Source organism: Rhinolophus sinicus, chromosome 4 (genome assembly GCF_057876585.1).
Source record: "Rhinolophus sinicus isolate RSI-liver-muscle chromosome 4, RSI-T2T, whole genome shotgun sequence".
In the NCBI taxonomy this organism is placed as follows: Eukaryota; Metazoa; Chordata; class Mammalia; order Chiroptera; family Rhinolophidae; genus Rhinolophus; species Rhinolophus sinicus.
The window spans coordinates 108,338,337-108,354,529 of record NC_142504.1 but is presented as its reverse complement, the minus strand read 5'-3'; the positions used below and the strand labels follow the sequence as shown (position 1 = coordinate 108,354,529).

The following is a 16,193-nucleotide window of genomic DNA, read 5'->3' as shown; positions in this document are numbered from 1 at the left end:
TGTGTGTGTGTGTGTACATCAGCATGCCATCTTTCCAGATTTAGAATGCCGCTGCAAATACCAATTTAAATGTCCTGTGAAAGTAACTCATTTGTTTAAAGAGAGAATTTGCAATAGGAAGAAAAATTAAGGGGATATGTGCTTAAGAGAAAAAGTCTCACAACTCCCACGTGTTATAATTGCACTGTACTTAACAAATTTCCCCCTGGATATCTACTCCAACTCTGTAATCTAAACATTCATTCCTTGAGACTTAGGTAAAAACTTAAAAATAAATTATGCTCTGGGACCTTTCTAACATGTTCCCTGCGAAACACACACTTGAGATTAGCACACATTCCTTAAGCATACAAATAAAAATAAGCAATAACATAAATGGCATATTCTCAAAACGACATACTAACTGTATAAACCTAAAAGAACTACATTAATACTGTTTGAAGCATAAACATGATTTGCAAAATACAGAATACCAATTCCTAGCATTAAATATGTGTGCACATGTGCATGTATACTTACACGCTTATTACTTTGAAGATTTCCCAATAAAATCTTTCTTGGATAATGTGGGTGGGAGACTAAAATCTCATAGTAGTATATGGTGAAAAGGAAACTGGCTTAAAGCACAGTTTTTTCCAAAGGAACACAGCGGTCGCCAGGCGCTGAGCCCCACATACCAAGTCCCCTCCGCCTATCCCCCGTGCTTAGAGCAGGAGATACAAAACAGAAACCTCTACTGCAGTAAACGTCTACTTCTCAGTACTGCTACTTGTTAAATGGATGTGTTCACTTTGTAAACCCATCATATTTTACTCATATTTGTGCCTTTTCTATGTTTTTGTTATACTTCTACAAAAAGCCTTTCAAAAGGTTATATAAAGAGGTGTTAGATCCCATCCTTTCCCCAATTCCGGCAGGAGAGTTTATTCCCCGGAAAAAAATGACCCAAAGAGTTCCTGGCTCAAAGACACCAGGCATAGCAGAAAACACTGTTCTGCAAACAGGGGAATCGAATACATATCCACACATTAAGCCTTGAGCCTCCAGCTCTCCTCCCCACTCAGCTCTCTGAATCTTGGCATGCACTAGCCAGGCAGAAGACCAAAGGATTCCTCTCCCGTAAAACTGAGGTGCCCCAGGGAAAAGATCCACAGATACTGTCTTTGGAAGTTCCCCAACCAAAACACAAGGCCCACCCGTAGCAGTGAACCTGTATGGTGGAGAAGCCCTGACCACAGGCCAAGGAATCCAAATCGCTTTCAGTGGCTCACCATTAACTAGGAACAGAGAGCAAATGATCACCAAATAGTAAAGTCAAATTAGTAACATAAAAATCAGATATCTATACAAACAGGAAAAAAAGAAACAAAGACAGTGCAAGAAGAAAGTAAATAAATAAATAAAATATGCTCAGAAAGAGAAATGCACCATGGGGGGGGGGGGAACACACACAACAGAATGCTATTAAAATGCACACAAATTAAAAAACAAACAAAAGAACAAACAAACAGAGCTCTGAAAATGAAGGACAGCAGAAATTCAGAAAGATTAAGATAAACAAGAGAAAACCTGTTAAGAAGTAGGACATTAAGACAAAGAGATAGGAAGAATTAGAGGAGAAACAAGGAGCCCCCACCTAACAGAAATTCAGAGGAAGAAAAAAGAAAAGCAAGGGGGAGGAAATTATCAAAAAAAAACATAATGAGAAAGTTTTCCAAAACTGAAGTACAAAATTTTTTCATATCAAGTGTTCGTCATAGTGGCTAAAATAAAAAGTGTGTCATAAAAAGAAGATCCTAAAATCTTTTGGGGCTTGTTTAAAAAGAGAGAGAGAGAGAGAGAGAGAGAGGAAAAAAGGTCACCTACAGAGAAAAATCAGAAAAGGATAATGCTTTTCAAAGCAACTGTAGAAGCTAGAAAACCATGGCACACCGGCTTCAAAATTCTGAGGGAACCTGTTTTCCTTACTATTATAGAAGCCAGCCAAGGTATCAATCAAATGTGAAAGAAAAAACATTTTCAGATACCCAGTGTTTAATAAATTTGCTTCCCTATCCCCTTTCTCAGGGAGATCCTAAAAGACATTCCATTAAAAAGAGGGAGTAAACCAAGAAAGAAGTCACAAGACACAGGAAAAGCAGGGGCGGGGTCCAGCACAGGAGCAAGGAAAAGGTTACGACCGGGAAAACGACAAAAGGTAAGCCCAGGACGACATCTATGCAGCAGGCGTAGGGGAGCAAGGACCTCGCTGGCTCCGGCCCCAGACAAGGTGTGAAGACAGCATAGAGTTGTGTCAGCAGCTCAGGGATACCAGAGAAACGGGAAAGGACACAAGTGACAAAGAGAGGCTGCTATCCAGCCAGCACAATAAAGGAGATGAATCACGGCACTTAAGTGCCTTACCTGCAAATCACGGTTCCCTGCTCTACATAGTGTCACCTCTCAACACAACGGAACATTGATACCTATGCGCTGAGAAGACGGGAAGCAGCAGTTAGCGCATGTGCTGTGGGGCGGGGGTGGGACGGGAGTGTGTGTGACACAATGTGAAAGAATTAAATACCCATCTTCACAGTAATAAGGCAACATATCATGTCCAAGAACCAAAAATTTTTAAACAGTAGTATATACATAATATTTCGGAAGATGGGGGGAAACTGCAAAAGCCTCCAAGGAGGCTGCCTGGGGAGCAGGACTTGGTGTAGGGAGGGGCTGGAGTTCTAGGCACCTCGCTTTAAGTCTTGTTGCTAATTAATTTGTTTTATCTATATAGGCTATTAGCTTGATGGGGAAAATGTTTAAATTTTTTTAAAAATACAGAACAAAACAAAACCAAGAAATGTACAAAACAGTAGGCAAGAAAACTAGCGAGAATGAACTGCAGTAAGAAAATGGCAGTAAGACAACCAGTTCTCCAAGCTCCTGCGATATTCCAGGTGAGAGCTGGGAAGTGCTTCCTCTGACAGCTGGTAGAGGGCATATGTGTGTGTGGGGGGGGGGATAGGGAGCAGAAAGGGGGTGATGGGTTGAAAAGATATTTACAGATGTTGAAACAATAGATATGGGGGACCAATCAGGAGACGCTGAAAGAACTAATAATCGAGGCATTGCCACAAATATCCATCCATTTATCTATTCATTTAGTCCACAAGTGCTGGCTCTTTAGAAGCATTACATTCCCCTTGAATATAGAAGCATTTTGATTTTCTTTTTGTTTAGGTTTTATTTTTTGGATTATTATGAAAGATACAAATAGAAAAATACAGAAAATAATGAGCATCCAAGTACCAAGTATTTATCCTTTTCAAAGATTAATGTTTTTGTCATATTTGGGGCTAATTTCTTTCTTTCTTTCTTTCTTTTTTTTTAAGAAATATTACAGGGGTGGCCAGATGGCTTAGTTGGTTGGAGACAAACTCTCAACAACAAGGTCGCCGGTTCAAGTCCCGCATGGCAACTGGACTTGGAGCTGAGCTGCGCCCTCCACAACTACATTGAAGGACGACTTGGAGCTGATAGGCCCTGGAGACACACACTGTTCCCCAATATTTCCCAAAAAAGTTTCTTTAAAAAAAAAAATATTATGGATATATTTGTAACCCTCTTCAAACCATTCCCTAATCCCACCCCCCTAACTGCCTCCCAGAAGGTAACTGTTAACCTGAATTTGGCTTTCAACATCTCCATCTGTATGTATCATCTCTAAGATGAGAGTGCTGCTTTGGATGTATTCTAATGCCTAGGGTTTCCAGGCGGGAATTCCCACCCGTTCTCGTGAATTTTTTTTTGCTTTCCCATTCCTGAATCCTGAGGAAAGTTGGTCGGGAAATTGGAAAAATCGGCTCCTTGAACCCAGTAATACCCACAATGGAAATAAACGTACTACTCACAATGTATCTCTTAGACATTTTTCCTATTTCTCGCTAGGGTTTCCAGGCAGGAATTACCACCCGTACTTGGAAATTTTTTTCGCTTTTCTGTTCCCAAATCCCAAGAAAAGTTAGTGGGTAAATCGGGAAAATCGACTCCTTGAACCCAGGTGGTTGGTAGTATAGACCGTCACTTTGTGGAAACGATTCATATTGGAGAACAGAAAACAGTTTATATCTCAGGATTCGGGAACAGGAAGGCGAAAAACATTCCTGAGAACGGGTGGGAATGCCACCCAGAAACCCTACTAATGCCCCTTTAGGTTCGAAAACACTAGGAGATTCAATAATATGATGTAAAGTTCTTGATGTTCTATAATAGAAGTACAGAAGCCTATACTGCTATGAAATACACAAAAATATTTCCAAATAATTTCAAAACTCAGAAACAGACTCAACCATGATGTAACCCTTTGGCAAAAAATCGTAGTAACTTTATTATAGTTAGTGTCAATAAAAATACTATTATCAATTCATAGGGCATATGAAAACCTAAGCTCAAGAATTTCGCTGTGCTTTCCTTTCATTGTACTTCTCAGCTCCAGGGAACAATGAGGAAGTGCTCAAGCATAATATCTTACTGGCGTTCTTACTGCCTATGTAACTAATTCAATGCAGCACCAAACTGCCCCAGTTCTTCTCTGCCATGCAATCCAGTAAAAATTATTTTTAAAAATTTGTAATGCCAGTTTTCCTTAAAAATGTCCTTGATGATGCATGAAAATTCTTTGTGTTACATCTTGACCTTTATTTTTTGGGTGATAAAATGGGAAGTACACATAAAGCACTTCTTCTGTATACTAAAGTGTGATGGTTATCTCAAGGAGGTCACTTGTACGATTATTTGAGCTGTGAGCCAAACTATTCGCTATGTTTATGGAATAGCACTTTTACTTGAAAGAACAACTGACAAACTCGTTACTTAGACTTGGGTATTTGGCAGACATTTTCTCTACAATGAAGGGAGAAGGTCAATTCGGGAAAAACAACTGACAGTTGTTGTTGCCAAGGATAGGCTTCAAGCTTTCAATTGAAAATTAAAATTTTGGAAAACGTTTTCACAGTGAGCTTGACAACATTCCAATACATAAAGATTTTTCTGATGAGATCAGTAGTGATAATAACAAACGGAACTTCTTCAAATTGTATAATGAAATGTGTTACCATGTGGAATATCTGTATTACCCAACAAACCAGTATTCCAAAATACATAATGCAGTAAAATGATGCATGGGCAGAGATCCACTCAAAGTGCAAGAAAAGCCAATGGATCCTAATGTAAAAAGGATTTAAAAAGTTCACTAACAGGGTTTTAGATTCCACATTAAAACTAACATTTAAGAAACGATTACTTGTCAAGTTTTGGTATAGTATCAAAAGGATATTCACAATTATCTGAAAAGACCATTAAAATATGTTCCCTTTTTTCCTACATATCTGCAAAAAGTTTATAATAAACACTGAATTATTCTTTCTGGATGTTAAAAACCATAAACACATAATCACAATGGTTAATTACCATAGTTTAATCTCTGATCATCACTGGTCATTTAAGAACAAATTAACAATTGATTATTTAAAGTTGTATTCTTCTTAAGTTATAGTCTCATATATTTACAACAAATACATAAGTATTAGAGGCTTCATTTACCACAGAATCAAGATTGAGCGTTGCTCTAAAAAAGGAAAAGGAAACGAATAAGGGAAACTCTTAAATCTGTTTTGGATACGTGCAAATAAAGTCCCTTCTCTCTATTTACAAAGGAGCAGACCCCTATTCATTTGATATGTGACTCTTGAAAGCTACACACTAATCACCTAGGTGACCCACACGGTGTTAATGGATTTAAACCTCAGTTCTTAAATTTCTAAGGAAATGTCTTTTTCATGGGGAAAAAAACTCTACCTTTTGTACATTTCAAAAGAATTTAATCTGACCAAATCTCTGTAGTTCAGAAGTAACACACCAAACATCATTAACTTTTCACAGGCACATTTGTAGATCAGTTAAGAAATAGCAGTGATTTAAAGAAAAATGTTCTTATGTAAATCTATCCAGTTAATAAATACCATAAATCATTCATTTCAAAGGCAGGAACCTTGAAAACAATTTCAGGATGAGAATTGATAATGTCTTCACTAATAAAGTCCTACTATCCTGCCCTCTAAACGAGAAACGTCAGACACTAGCTTTTTAAGTCAGAATATTACAGGAACAACCAGAAGCTGACAGCCCTTCCCATTTCTGCATGCTCACCTTTGCAGTTCATTGAGCCCCTTGGCAGTTGGTAGACTGGGATTTTGTCTTAAGAAGTTCTGTTTTAAGTTGAGATGAGTGAGGTCTTGGCTGTAGAAGAGGTTGGCAGGCAGATGCTCCAGGCTACAACACGAGAGGTCCACTGAGCTGATGCGCTGTGATGCAACCTAGAGGGAGGGGGACAGAAGCACGATTCAATTCTAATTCCATCCATTTATACTCTAACGACTTTCTGTGGGTAGAAATAAAATAACCCTGATGGGAACACACACACTATACAAGTAGCACTATGAGTCCAAACATAAACCAATAGAGTGTTTACTTAGTATAGACCTGAGTCAAGTACATACTGTAAAAGCAGAAAACAGTGTCCTTGCCTGGCAAGTATTTACAGTAACCTAGTATGGGAGACAGGTTACAAAGAGCACAGATTATCCTATCACGTTTAGTGATATCAGCAATCACCTCCAACTATAGGGGTTATGTTCCTGAAAACATCCATGGTAAGAGAATTCAGAGCTAAATAATACAAGACGTCAGAGTAAATACAGGGTTGGGAGACAGACACTAAGATCTAGACTGAACCTATGAAAGTCCTTGTATGTTGTGATTTAAAATAGCAAGAATAAAGACAAGTCTTGCACGTATGTGTAATAATAAAGGTAGTATATAATCGGATTCCATTGTTTGCCTGCTGTAAACTTCAAGTTTGTTTCTCCCACAAAGTTTCAGTGAGATATTATAAATGCACCATGTTTTGCTTCATGTAGGTATTTTACCATGTTTCCCCGATCATAAGACCTAGCCGGACCATCAGCTCTAATGTGCCTTTTGGAGCAAAAATTAATATAAGACCTGGTATTATATCATATTATACCCGCTATTACATTATATTATACCCAGTCTTATATTAAAATAAGACTGGGTCTTACATTAATTTTTGCTCCAAAAGACGCATTAGAGCTAATGGTCTGGCTAGGTCTTATTTTCGGGGAAACACGGTAAGTAATATTTATTTAATGTCCAAATGTTTATCCATATATTCAAAGCCTTCCTGATTAAATGACCTACCATGGCCAGAGTCCCAGGCCTGCGGACCAACTAACATGGTGCATACAGAGAAAGCACTGGGTAGCCGGTATCTCTCAAATGCTCTCGCCAATATTCCGGCTAAGGTGCCTGCTCATGCCCCCGTGCATGGCTGCAGCCCCACTTACACACACCATGGCACCTTCTTCCACAGAGGGCCTGGGAGTATTGTTCTAAGCTCGGGGCTGACTCCCCAGCATGCACCATCTTTCCCAAAGCTCTATGATCAGTTTGATGTCTTCTTTTGTTACCAAAGCCCAGCTGTCTTTTTCCTAATTACAGGAGGCAGCGGAACACGGTCCTTGGGAGCGTGGCTCTGGTGTCAGTGTGCGATCACATCCCAAGCTCCCCACTTAGGAGCTGAGAGAATCCGGAGCAGATCACTGAGCTCCCCAAGCTCCAGTTTTCTCAACTGCATAACAGACATATCTACACGCCTGGCACAGAAAAAGCATTCCCTAAACGGTGACTGCTAGTACTCGCATTACCACTACTACTTCCAAATAGAATGGTCCACATCTTACATCCACTGGAATCCAAATTCTCCTGATGCTAAAACATAGAGTGTTGATGGCATGTTTTAGGTTAGAATGAAATTACTGTGCACACATGAAAGCTAAGGGAGTAACGGGGGCGGGGGGCGGGGGGAGGTAGAAAAGGCCTGGCAGGGCTCAACTCAAAAGATTTTACAAAGGAAGTCTGGTTTGCATTTTAGCAATTTCATCTTTCCTTGAATTTTCACCATTAAATAAGAAAAAGAAAATCCCAAACAGAGCCAAATCATCCATGTAAATCAAAAGATGTGAAAAGAGCCAGAATTTAATGGGCCTGAAAGGCAGGTGCAAACGTGCCACAGCCACACAGGATTCCCGGGCACGAAGTGAGGCTGAAAGTTGTACTCAGTCAAACCATTTGTTCAAAAATATGTGTTGAGCGTGCAATGGTGTGCCAGAGCTCGTATCTCCTGAGGCCCAGCAGTAAAACAAGATATGTGCCCTGAGTCAGGACACCTAACAGAAGGAGAGCGCAGCCACGAGAGTACATGCGGATGGTTCTAAGGGCCCAGGGCGTGATCTAAGGAGGCAGGAAAGGCTTCCCAGGGACCAGGATGTCCAAGCTCAAGGCTGCAACTCGAGTGAAAATCTGTGTTTTTATCTGCCCGCGACCCTTTTCCCACTTCTTCCTGTAACAATCCTTCAAATGCATGTAATCCTGATGAGAGCAGCCAATGAAGTACGCTGACCCTCTGGCCACACAGGGGGAGGCGTGTTCTCCAGGCTGAGCCATCAGAGGACCCCATCTGCTGAACCCACACACCGATCCAATGCGTGCAAACAAGTGATCCAAACAAACCAGGCTAATCAAAGGCCTTCTGTGGGATTTATATATTCGGGGGGGGGGGGGGGGGAGAAAGAGAGAGAACCTCCTGCTTAAAGCTACAGCTAAAATGAATCAACTAGATTCATACGTATCAACCCAGATTGGTAGAAAGCAAGCTGTACAATGCTACATACAGTATAATGCCACTTATGAAAAACATTTTTCATACACAACTCCATATATTATGTATGAATAGTTACATGTGCAATAAAGCTACAAATCATACATTGGTCATGTATAAATTAATGACAGTGATTACCTCTAGATAGGCAGGGAGGGAAATGGAAAGAGGAATGGGAAGATAGGAGATTTGGAGTTTATCTGTAATGTTTATTTCCTTGTAAGAAAAACAGAAGCGATGAAGGAGCTATACCAATATATTGACAACTGGGGAGGCCAGTACATGAAATTATAATACTATCCTTTGTGCTCTTTTGTGTGTGTGCATGTGTGTCTGATTAGAAAAAATAATGTCACCTCAATAAAAATGTCAGTAAAAACAGGGAAAACAGATGAAAACAGTCTTCTGGATTTCCTCGCATTCGGTGTTACACTGGGCAGTAATGAAGGGATGAGTCTTCCTCCTGTAACCAAAGGATCCCCTTAACCCACTGCACTGGCTGAACGGTGGCCCCCAAAAGGTACGTCTGCATCTAATCCGGAATCTGTGAATATTACTTTATAAACAAAAGAGGAGGTGCTTACCCTGGATTATTGGTGGGACCTAATACATGTACACAGATCCTGATATGAGGACAAGAGGGTTCTGAGTGACAATGACCGTGGTGGCCGAGGCTGCAGTGGAGGGGGCCACAGCTAAGGAACGCTCGGGGCCGCCAGCAGCCGGGAGAGGCAAGCTGGAGGTTCTCCGCTGCAGCGCAAAGGGGCACGGCCCTGCTGACACCCTGATTTCAGACTTCTGCCCTCCAGACCTGGGAGAGAACAAACTTCTGTTGTCGTAAGCCACGGAGGTTGTGCTAATTTAACAACAGCCATAGGAAATGGATATACCCTTCCTAATTTGTTCCATAGTAATTTTCATTTCATTCATTCAACATGTTGACCAGATACCTTCTATTTGCCAATTCCTCACCTGGGAAAGCACTTAATATGCTTCAGTACACAAAATAAAGATCCTCGCCCTCATGAAATGCACTTCCCAAGGAAGTAAATTATATGTTAAAGGTTGGTAAGTACTATGGGAAAAAAGATAGAGAAAGGAAAAGGGGGTCAGGATTGTTGGGAAGGTGGGGGGCTGTAATTTAAATAAGTCGGTCGGGGGGCCTCACTGAAAAGTGACATTTAGACATGAAGTATCTGAGGAAGTTAGCTGAACGGAATTATCCAGAAGACAAACACTCCAGACAGAGGAAGTAGCCAGAGCAAAGGCCCTAAAAAGCAATGTGCCTGGCGTGTTTGAGGAACAAATGCAGAGCAGTGAGGTGAGGGGAGTGACCTGGAAGGAGGTAAGAAAGGTAAGGGCTGGGGTGGGCAGCAGATCCTTTTAGGTCGCTGGTTTTTCATGGGAGCAAAATGAAAAGTGTGGAAGGTTCTGAGAAGCGTCTCTGTCTCTAGACTGGAAGCTCAAAAGGGCAGGATTTCTGCCTGTTTTGTTCACTGATACACCCCAGCCTCAGTCCTTGGTATGACCCTCCAAAGCATTTGCTGGAAGAATGGCCACCGGACTACTTTACAAGCCCTCCCTTCTCAGCAGTTTGCATCTGATCCATCTAGTATATTCTTTCATGTGGAGATTACTTTGAAGAGAACAAATTCTATTTCAACTGAAGCATCCCACTAAATACTCTCTTTGGACAACTAAAAGATAATGATTAAATGTCAAGTTGTATTTGATTCCTTTCCTCATTCTGGACCGCAAGCTGTTCCTGCTGGAAACCGGGGGAGAGGAAACCACAGTAACAAAGCTACAACAAGCCAGAGCAGGCTGTGGGAGTCGTGGCAGAACTGGGAACGTCTACAGCAAGAACAGAAATTAAATGTGTCACGATGGCCGCGGGGCAGTGAGCTGCCAAGGTGACCACAAACGCTACCACTCGTTGCGCCTCTGTCCAGTCCTCTGCCTGCCACAAAGCGAGGTTGAAGTGCGCCTGCCAGACCAGCCTGGGCACATAGGGACCCCACCACCAAGAGGTTTTGCTTGACTTCCAAACGAAAAAATCTACCGGCTAGGCTACCTATATAGTACCTATTAAAACTAAGATCCTTCTCAAAATAAGAAAGACCTAAATAAGTAATACAAACAAATCAGAGAGCTACCTGTATACCTCAGAGCAAGCAGCCTTCTATTATCCTAGCTTTTTGTTGTTTTCAAGTAGTAGTAACGATAACAATAGCTAGCGCGGGGTGGGGGGGGCTTCACGTCTGAGAGGCGCGCCTTCGACATCACATTGAGGTTCATCTCCACAGCAACTCAGTGCAGTGAGGACTTATCCTCATTTCAAAGGTTAAGGTTAAACTGAGTCAGAGTGTGCCCAAGGTCACACAAAAGCAGTAGCAGAAGCCGACTCAGTACCAGCCTGTACTACGAATGCCGTGCCATCAAGTCAGGGCCCGGGCAGAGCTCAGATCTCAGCCAAGAGAGGCTCCTCTAACTCCCATGATAAAATCATAGCATAACCCCTCAGACCAGAGCAAAGACCATTAGCTGCCATCCTAGGGTAAGCTTGGGCCTTAGCAGTGCAAACAGGGCAGTGACAGACGGGAGTCCTCCCGGACAAAAGCAGAGGAGATACCTGCTGACCACACACAGACTTCAGGGAACGGAGCAGCCCCCAGAGAGACCATTTCTGCCATCATGGCCCGGCCCCCTCCTACCTCACACAGCTTGTCCACCTGGGCAGCCATGATGCTACCGGTGAGCACCTAATTGAATTTTAAAAGATTATAGGAAACGTTTAAAAGGCGACAGAAATTTGGAAAGAAAATCAAAGAAATAGGCACAGAAATCACCTCAAATCTTTGTTATAGAAAGGACCTCATGTTAGAATATAAAATCTTCTGGCGAAAGCTACTGTACTTCTATTACACCCACAAACATGAGGATAGTGGGAGACGGAATGGAGGCCCCAGCAGCTCAACACACAGAAAGGGCCCCATGGCAGAGCTATCCTCGACCACTTCTCGCCATGCGGCCCTGGGGAAGTCACGTCACCTATCTGTCCTTCGGGTGCTTCACCTCTAAAGGGGAAGAAGTCATATCTGCCCTGGTCAACTAAACAAGCTGCTATACACAAAATGTTCTCATTTGAAAACCTCAGGAGAGGCTCTGCAGACCAGGTAGCCCTAGAGCAACGCACACAGTTACAAGCACCGGAAATCTGTAAGACAAGAAGAGAACCGCAATACAGGCCGGGCCTCGGCTCATCAAGCAGGTCCACAGATAACACTCCGACACCCAGAGGCAGAAACACTGCACTGGTTCTGCAGCCCATGACCAGCGAGGAACTCACTGTCCATGAAGGAAAGCTCAAGGTAACTGTGGCTTGGAAATTAGGGCTAGTCTGTGTCATCAACAACATTTTTTTTTTAAGGCTGATAATTTAGTTAGTAAATTAAATGGGATTCCCCCCGGCACCACCATGAACCTACATACTCTGGGAGATACAATAAAATGAACATGAACCCCAACCACCTGTTCAGGTTGGCTTCTTTCCAAATGATTTGTAAACATGTATGAAAAGAAAGTTCATTTGGCCCTTACATTATTTCCCCCAAAGAACACCGTGGGGTAAAAATACAATGACAGTATGAACAACGACCTATGCAGACTATCTGCTGGGCTCCCATGCGTTTCTAACGTGCTACTCAGCTCAGCACTTTCCTTAGTTTTTTTCACTGCCAACCTTTAGGACATGTATGTTTAAAAAAAGGCTCTGCTCTGATTCTGACTTGCATTTCTGTACCAATATATATTTCTGTCTTATCCCTAAAAAGTATCCCCACCACACTTTCAAAATTATCATCTGCTCTTGCAGCAGGACTGTCGTCTGCATCATTCCCATTATGCTCCATGTCCACGTGGTGGACGGCCATCTTTCATAGGCAGGGGAAAGCTCAGAATGAGAGTCATGTGATTTTTCTGTCCCCACTGTGCTTTAGTAAAGTGGTATTTATCATTATTATGTGTATAGCAGGTTCAAATTAAGCAAAATGACTCTGCAAGGCTTGGTCAAAGCAGCTGAAATAGCACAAATAATTCTGCTTGGATGAAGTAAAAGATTGCCGTAAACTGGCATTATGAGTCATTAATTGCTCTGGCCTAGCCTTAGTGGCTTGGGAAATTATGCCCTGGCTACAGGGATAGTCTCTGGGGAGTTTACAAGACTTCTGTAAAAAATTCTTAACCTTAACTAACCTAGTTTTCATTCTCACTCCCCAAAAAATGCTTTGGGAAGGCATCGGGTAGGAGAATATAAATTTAGAACAGAGTTTATTAATCTTTATTAGCTAAGCATTCTAACAACTTATTTTAAATTTCAAACTCATTTAGAAAGTTTTGCAGTATTTTATATCAAACAAAAATTTCCAATTTAAAACATTTTAAATTCTCATTGCTCCACGACACGCAATCATTTCTTTAAAAAATTCTACCAATCTAAGAAATGCCTTAACTGACCCCAGACCACTTCACAATGACATCTCATTTCTTGATCCTTTACTAATTACTGTTTTATAAAATCTGTTTAACAGATGTAGAAAATTCCTATAAAATTAATTACAATGGTAATGTCCTAATAGGAGCGTATCAAGCTGCCAATTTTGGACTTAGTAAATTCTACCTGAAATTCCAGTATCTTACTTTTTTTTTGCCTTAAATGATTAAATGATATGGGGGAAAAACACAAGAAATAAAAGATACAAATTTACATATCATTCTAAATCACTAGAGGTCATGAAACGATAAATCAATGAAGACAAACAACAGGAAGGTCTGGACAGGCTGTCATTCATTCATTAGCAAAAATGGGAGAGGGAGTCTATGCCGAGGAAAGCATTCAGGGAGGGGAGGAGACTAGGATTTTACGATTAGGCTTAGTAAGACTATAAGGTACAGTTAAAACGTAGTTAAGGAACACTTTCCCCCTTTCCTCCCCGCCAATAAAAAGAGTGCGGAGAGAGCTACAGGCTGGAGAAGAAGGAGACAAACAAACAAGGCACTGGGCTCACTGTCACAGCTCCAGGTGACAACAATACAGCCAAAACAATGCAGAGACTTTTAGAATAAGCTCCTCCTAGGCTTCCCAGCTCTCTTTGCCAGGAGAGTGAAAGGAACCGGAATGAGTAAATCTTTCAACATATTTATCATTTTATCTCATGAACCAGGCACTGTGCGTGGTCCTGGAAAGGTGCATTCCTTGTCTTCAAGAGTTTGGTCTCTTGAGGACACAGACACCTGAACAACCGTAATTTAAGAGCCCATGTGCAATGGAGTGATGAGAGCACACAGAACAGAGTACACAAGCCTCCGAGCTCGGTGACGTCACCAGCGCCAACAGTCGCCTCACTTGACTAAACGGGTGGTATTCCCAGCCTCTGCTGCGGAGACCTGCACAGCCCCACAACACGCAGGCGGAGCGGCCGTGTTTGTCCAGGGAGCTCACTTTGCAGCCTCAACTGGAAACACAGGCCTGCCACCTCACTCTCTCTGAGTCTGAAGCAAGCATAAAAAGCTCAGAGGAGATGGCACCAACGGCCTTCCAGAATCATTAACTATGTCACTCTAACAGTTATCTCCCCTCCACACACATAAACCCCATTGTGTTTCTCAGCAACAACAGAAAAATAGAGCTCGGCTTGGGTGGAGATCAAATCTGAACTCGGAGTTCCTTCCTCATTTCCTTATTGGCAAAACATATGTAAACAACCTCTTTAGAATGTCACTACCTGAGAATGTGTCCATCACTACCGAATTCCCCCAAAGGTGGCATCTCCTTGACAAAGGAGAAGGGAAAAGACAGCTGACCACGAAACACTTATATTCTGACTTTCTATTTAAAGAAATACTATAACTGAACTTGCAAGTCTGTATACAAGACCTGGTATGTTTAACACAGAGATATTTCTGATATTTCTTCAATTATTCCACTATTCTTTACTCTGTAAAAGTATAAATCAGACCAGTGAGTAGCAGAATTTAACTCCTTAAAGTAGTTGTAGGAAATACAATACTCTTGGTTACAAATATAGGGGTTTTCCAAGATAAATATATCATGGAAACGAAACTCTTAAGATATTAATATATGTATATGTATATGTATATGTATATGTATGTGTGTGTGTGTGTGTGTGTGTATATATATATATATATATATATATTTATATATTTATGGTGGTCTAAACAACTCAGAAGATTACAATGATTTAATTTCAAAATAGAACATGACCAGATACAGAAATCTGGTTTAATCACGTATGCTAAGTTCCTCGTATACCAATACTTGCCCAGTTTTTCAAGAATTAGACACAGTAGTTCCCTCAACACTGAAACCAGTTTAATCTGCCTTGGACGGCTCAGAAGGCACCTCAGATTTCTTAAATACCTCTGGTCATCATTTAAGAAGACCAGTGGTCAGTGTACAGCGGCTATTTAGCAGTACACCTCATTCAATAGACTGCTTGAATAAAACCACATTTTATTCTACTCATGAGACCTGGATTCTGCTGACAACTTTGTACATGAAGGACTTTGTCATTTTCAGTAAATCTCAGTTGTTATTTGAGTATTGGTTTGTTTTGTCCCTTCAGGCCACTGTAAAACATTAGAAGTAAAATTAAAGCAAAAGAGCGGGCGGCTGGTTGGCTCAGTGTTTAGAGCGCAGTGCTTATAACAACAAAGTCATTGGTTTGATTCCCACATGGGCCAGTGAGCTGCACCCCCCACAACTAGATTGAAAACAACAACCTGACATGGAGCTGATGGGTCCTGGAAAAAAACACTGTTCCCCAATATTCCCCAATTAAAAAAAAAAAAAAATTAAAAAAAAAAGCAAGGCAGCAGAACTTCCTGCATAAAACTGTATTAATTTGGTGCAAAAGTAATTACAGTTTAAAAGGTTAAAAATAATTGCAAAAACCACAATTACTTTTGCACCAACCTAATACTTCAGTTTATACCTAAGTTTCCTCACGTGCAATGGGATGATAATGTCGTAAAGCCCAGCTCCTAGAGTTTATGAGCACCGACCTACCGTGTTTCCCTGAAAATGATACCTAGCTGGACAATCAGCTCTAATGCGTCTTCTGGGGCAAAAATCAATATAAGACCCAGTCTGATATTATATTATATAAGACCCAGTCTGATATTATAGTAAAATAAGACCGGGTCTTATATTAATTTTTGCTCCAAAAGACGCATTAGAGCTGATTGTCCGGGTAGGTCGTATTTTCCGGGAAAGACGGTAACAAGGCTACTACAGAACGCCTACAACAGTGCTTGGCATGTTGAAAAAGTTACCAAAATGTTAGTTATTACTATTTGCATTACTGCTGTCACTACTGGATCAATTCAGTAGGCTCAA

The 16,193-nt window shown here is 41.2% G+C and overlaps 1 protein-coding gene across 1 annotated transcript in view; it reads right to left on the bottom strand.

Moving 5' to 3' along the window:
- PHLPP1 (PH domain and leucine rich repeat protein phosphatase 1) overlaps positions 1-16,193 on the bottom strand; it is a 177,707-nt gene that overhangs the window by 69,406 nt on the left and 92,108 nt on the right. The window contains exon 4 of the mRNA XM_019729352.3: positions 6,187-6,353. Within this exon, the coding sequence (XP_019584911.3) occupies positions 6,187-6,353 (167 nt within the window). The remainder of the gene's footprint in view (positions 1-6,186; positions 6,354-16,193) is intronic.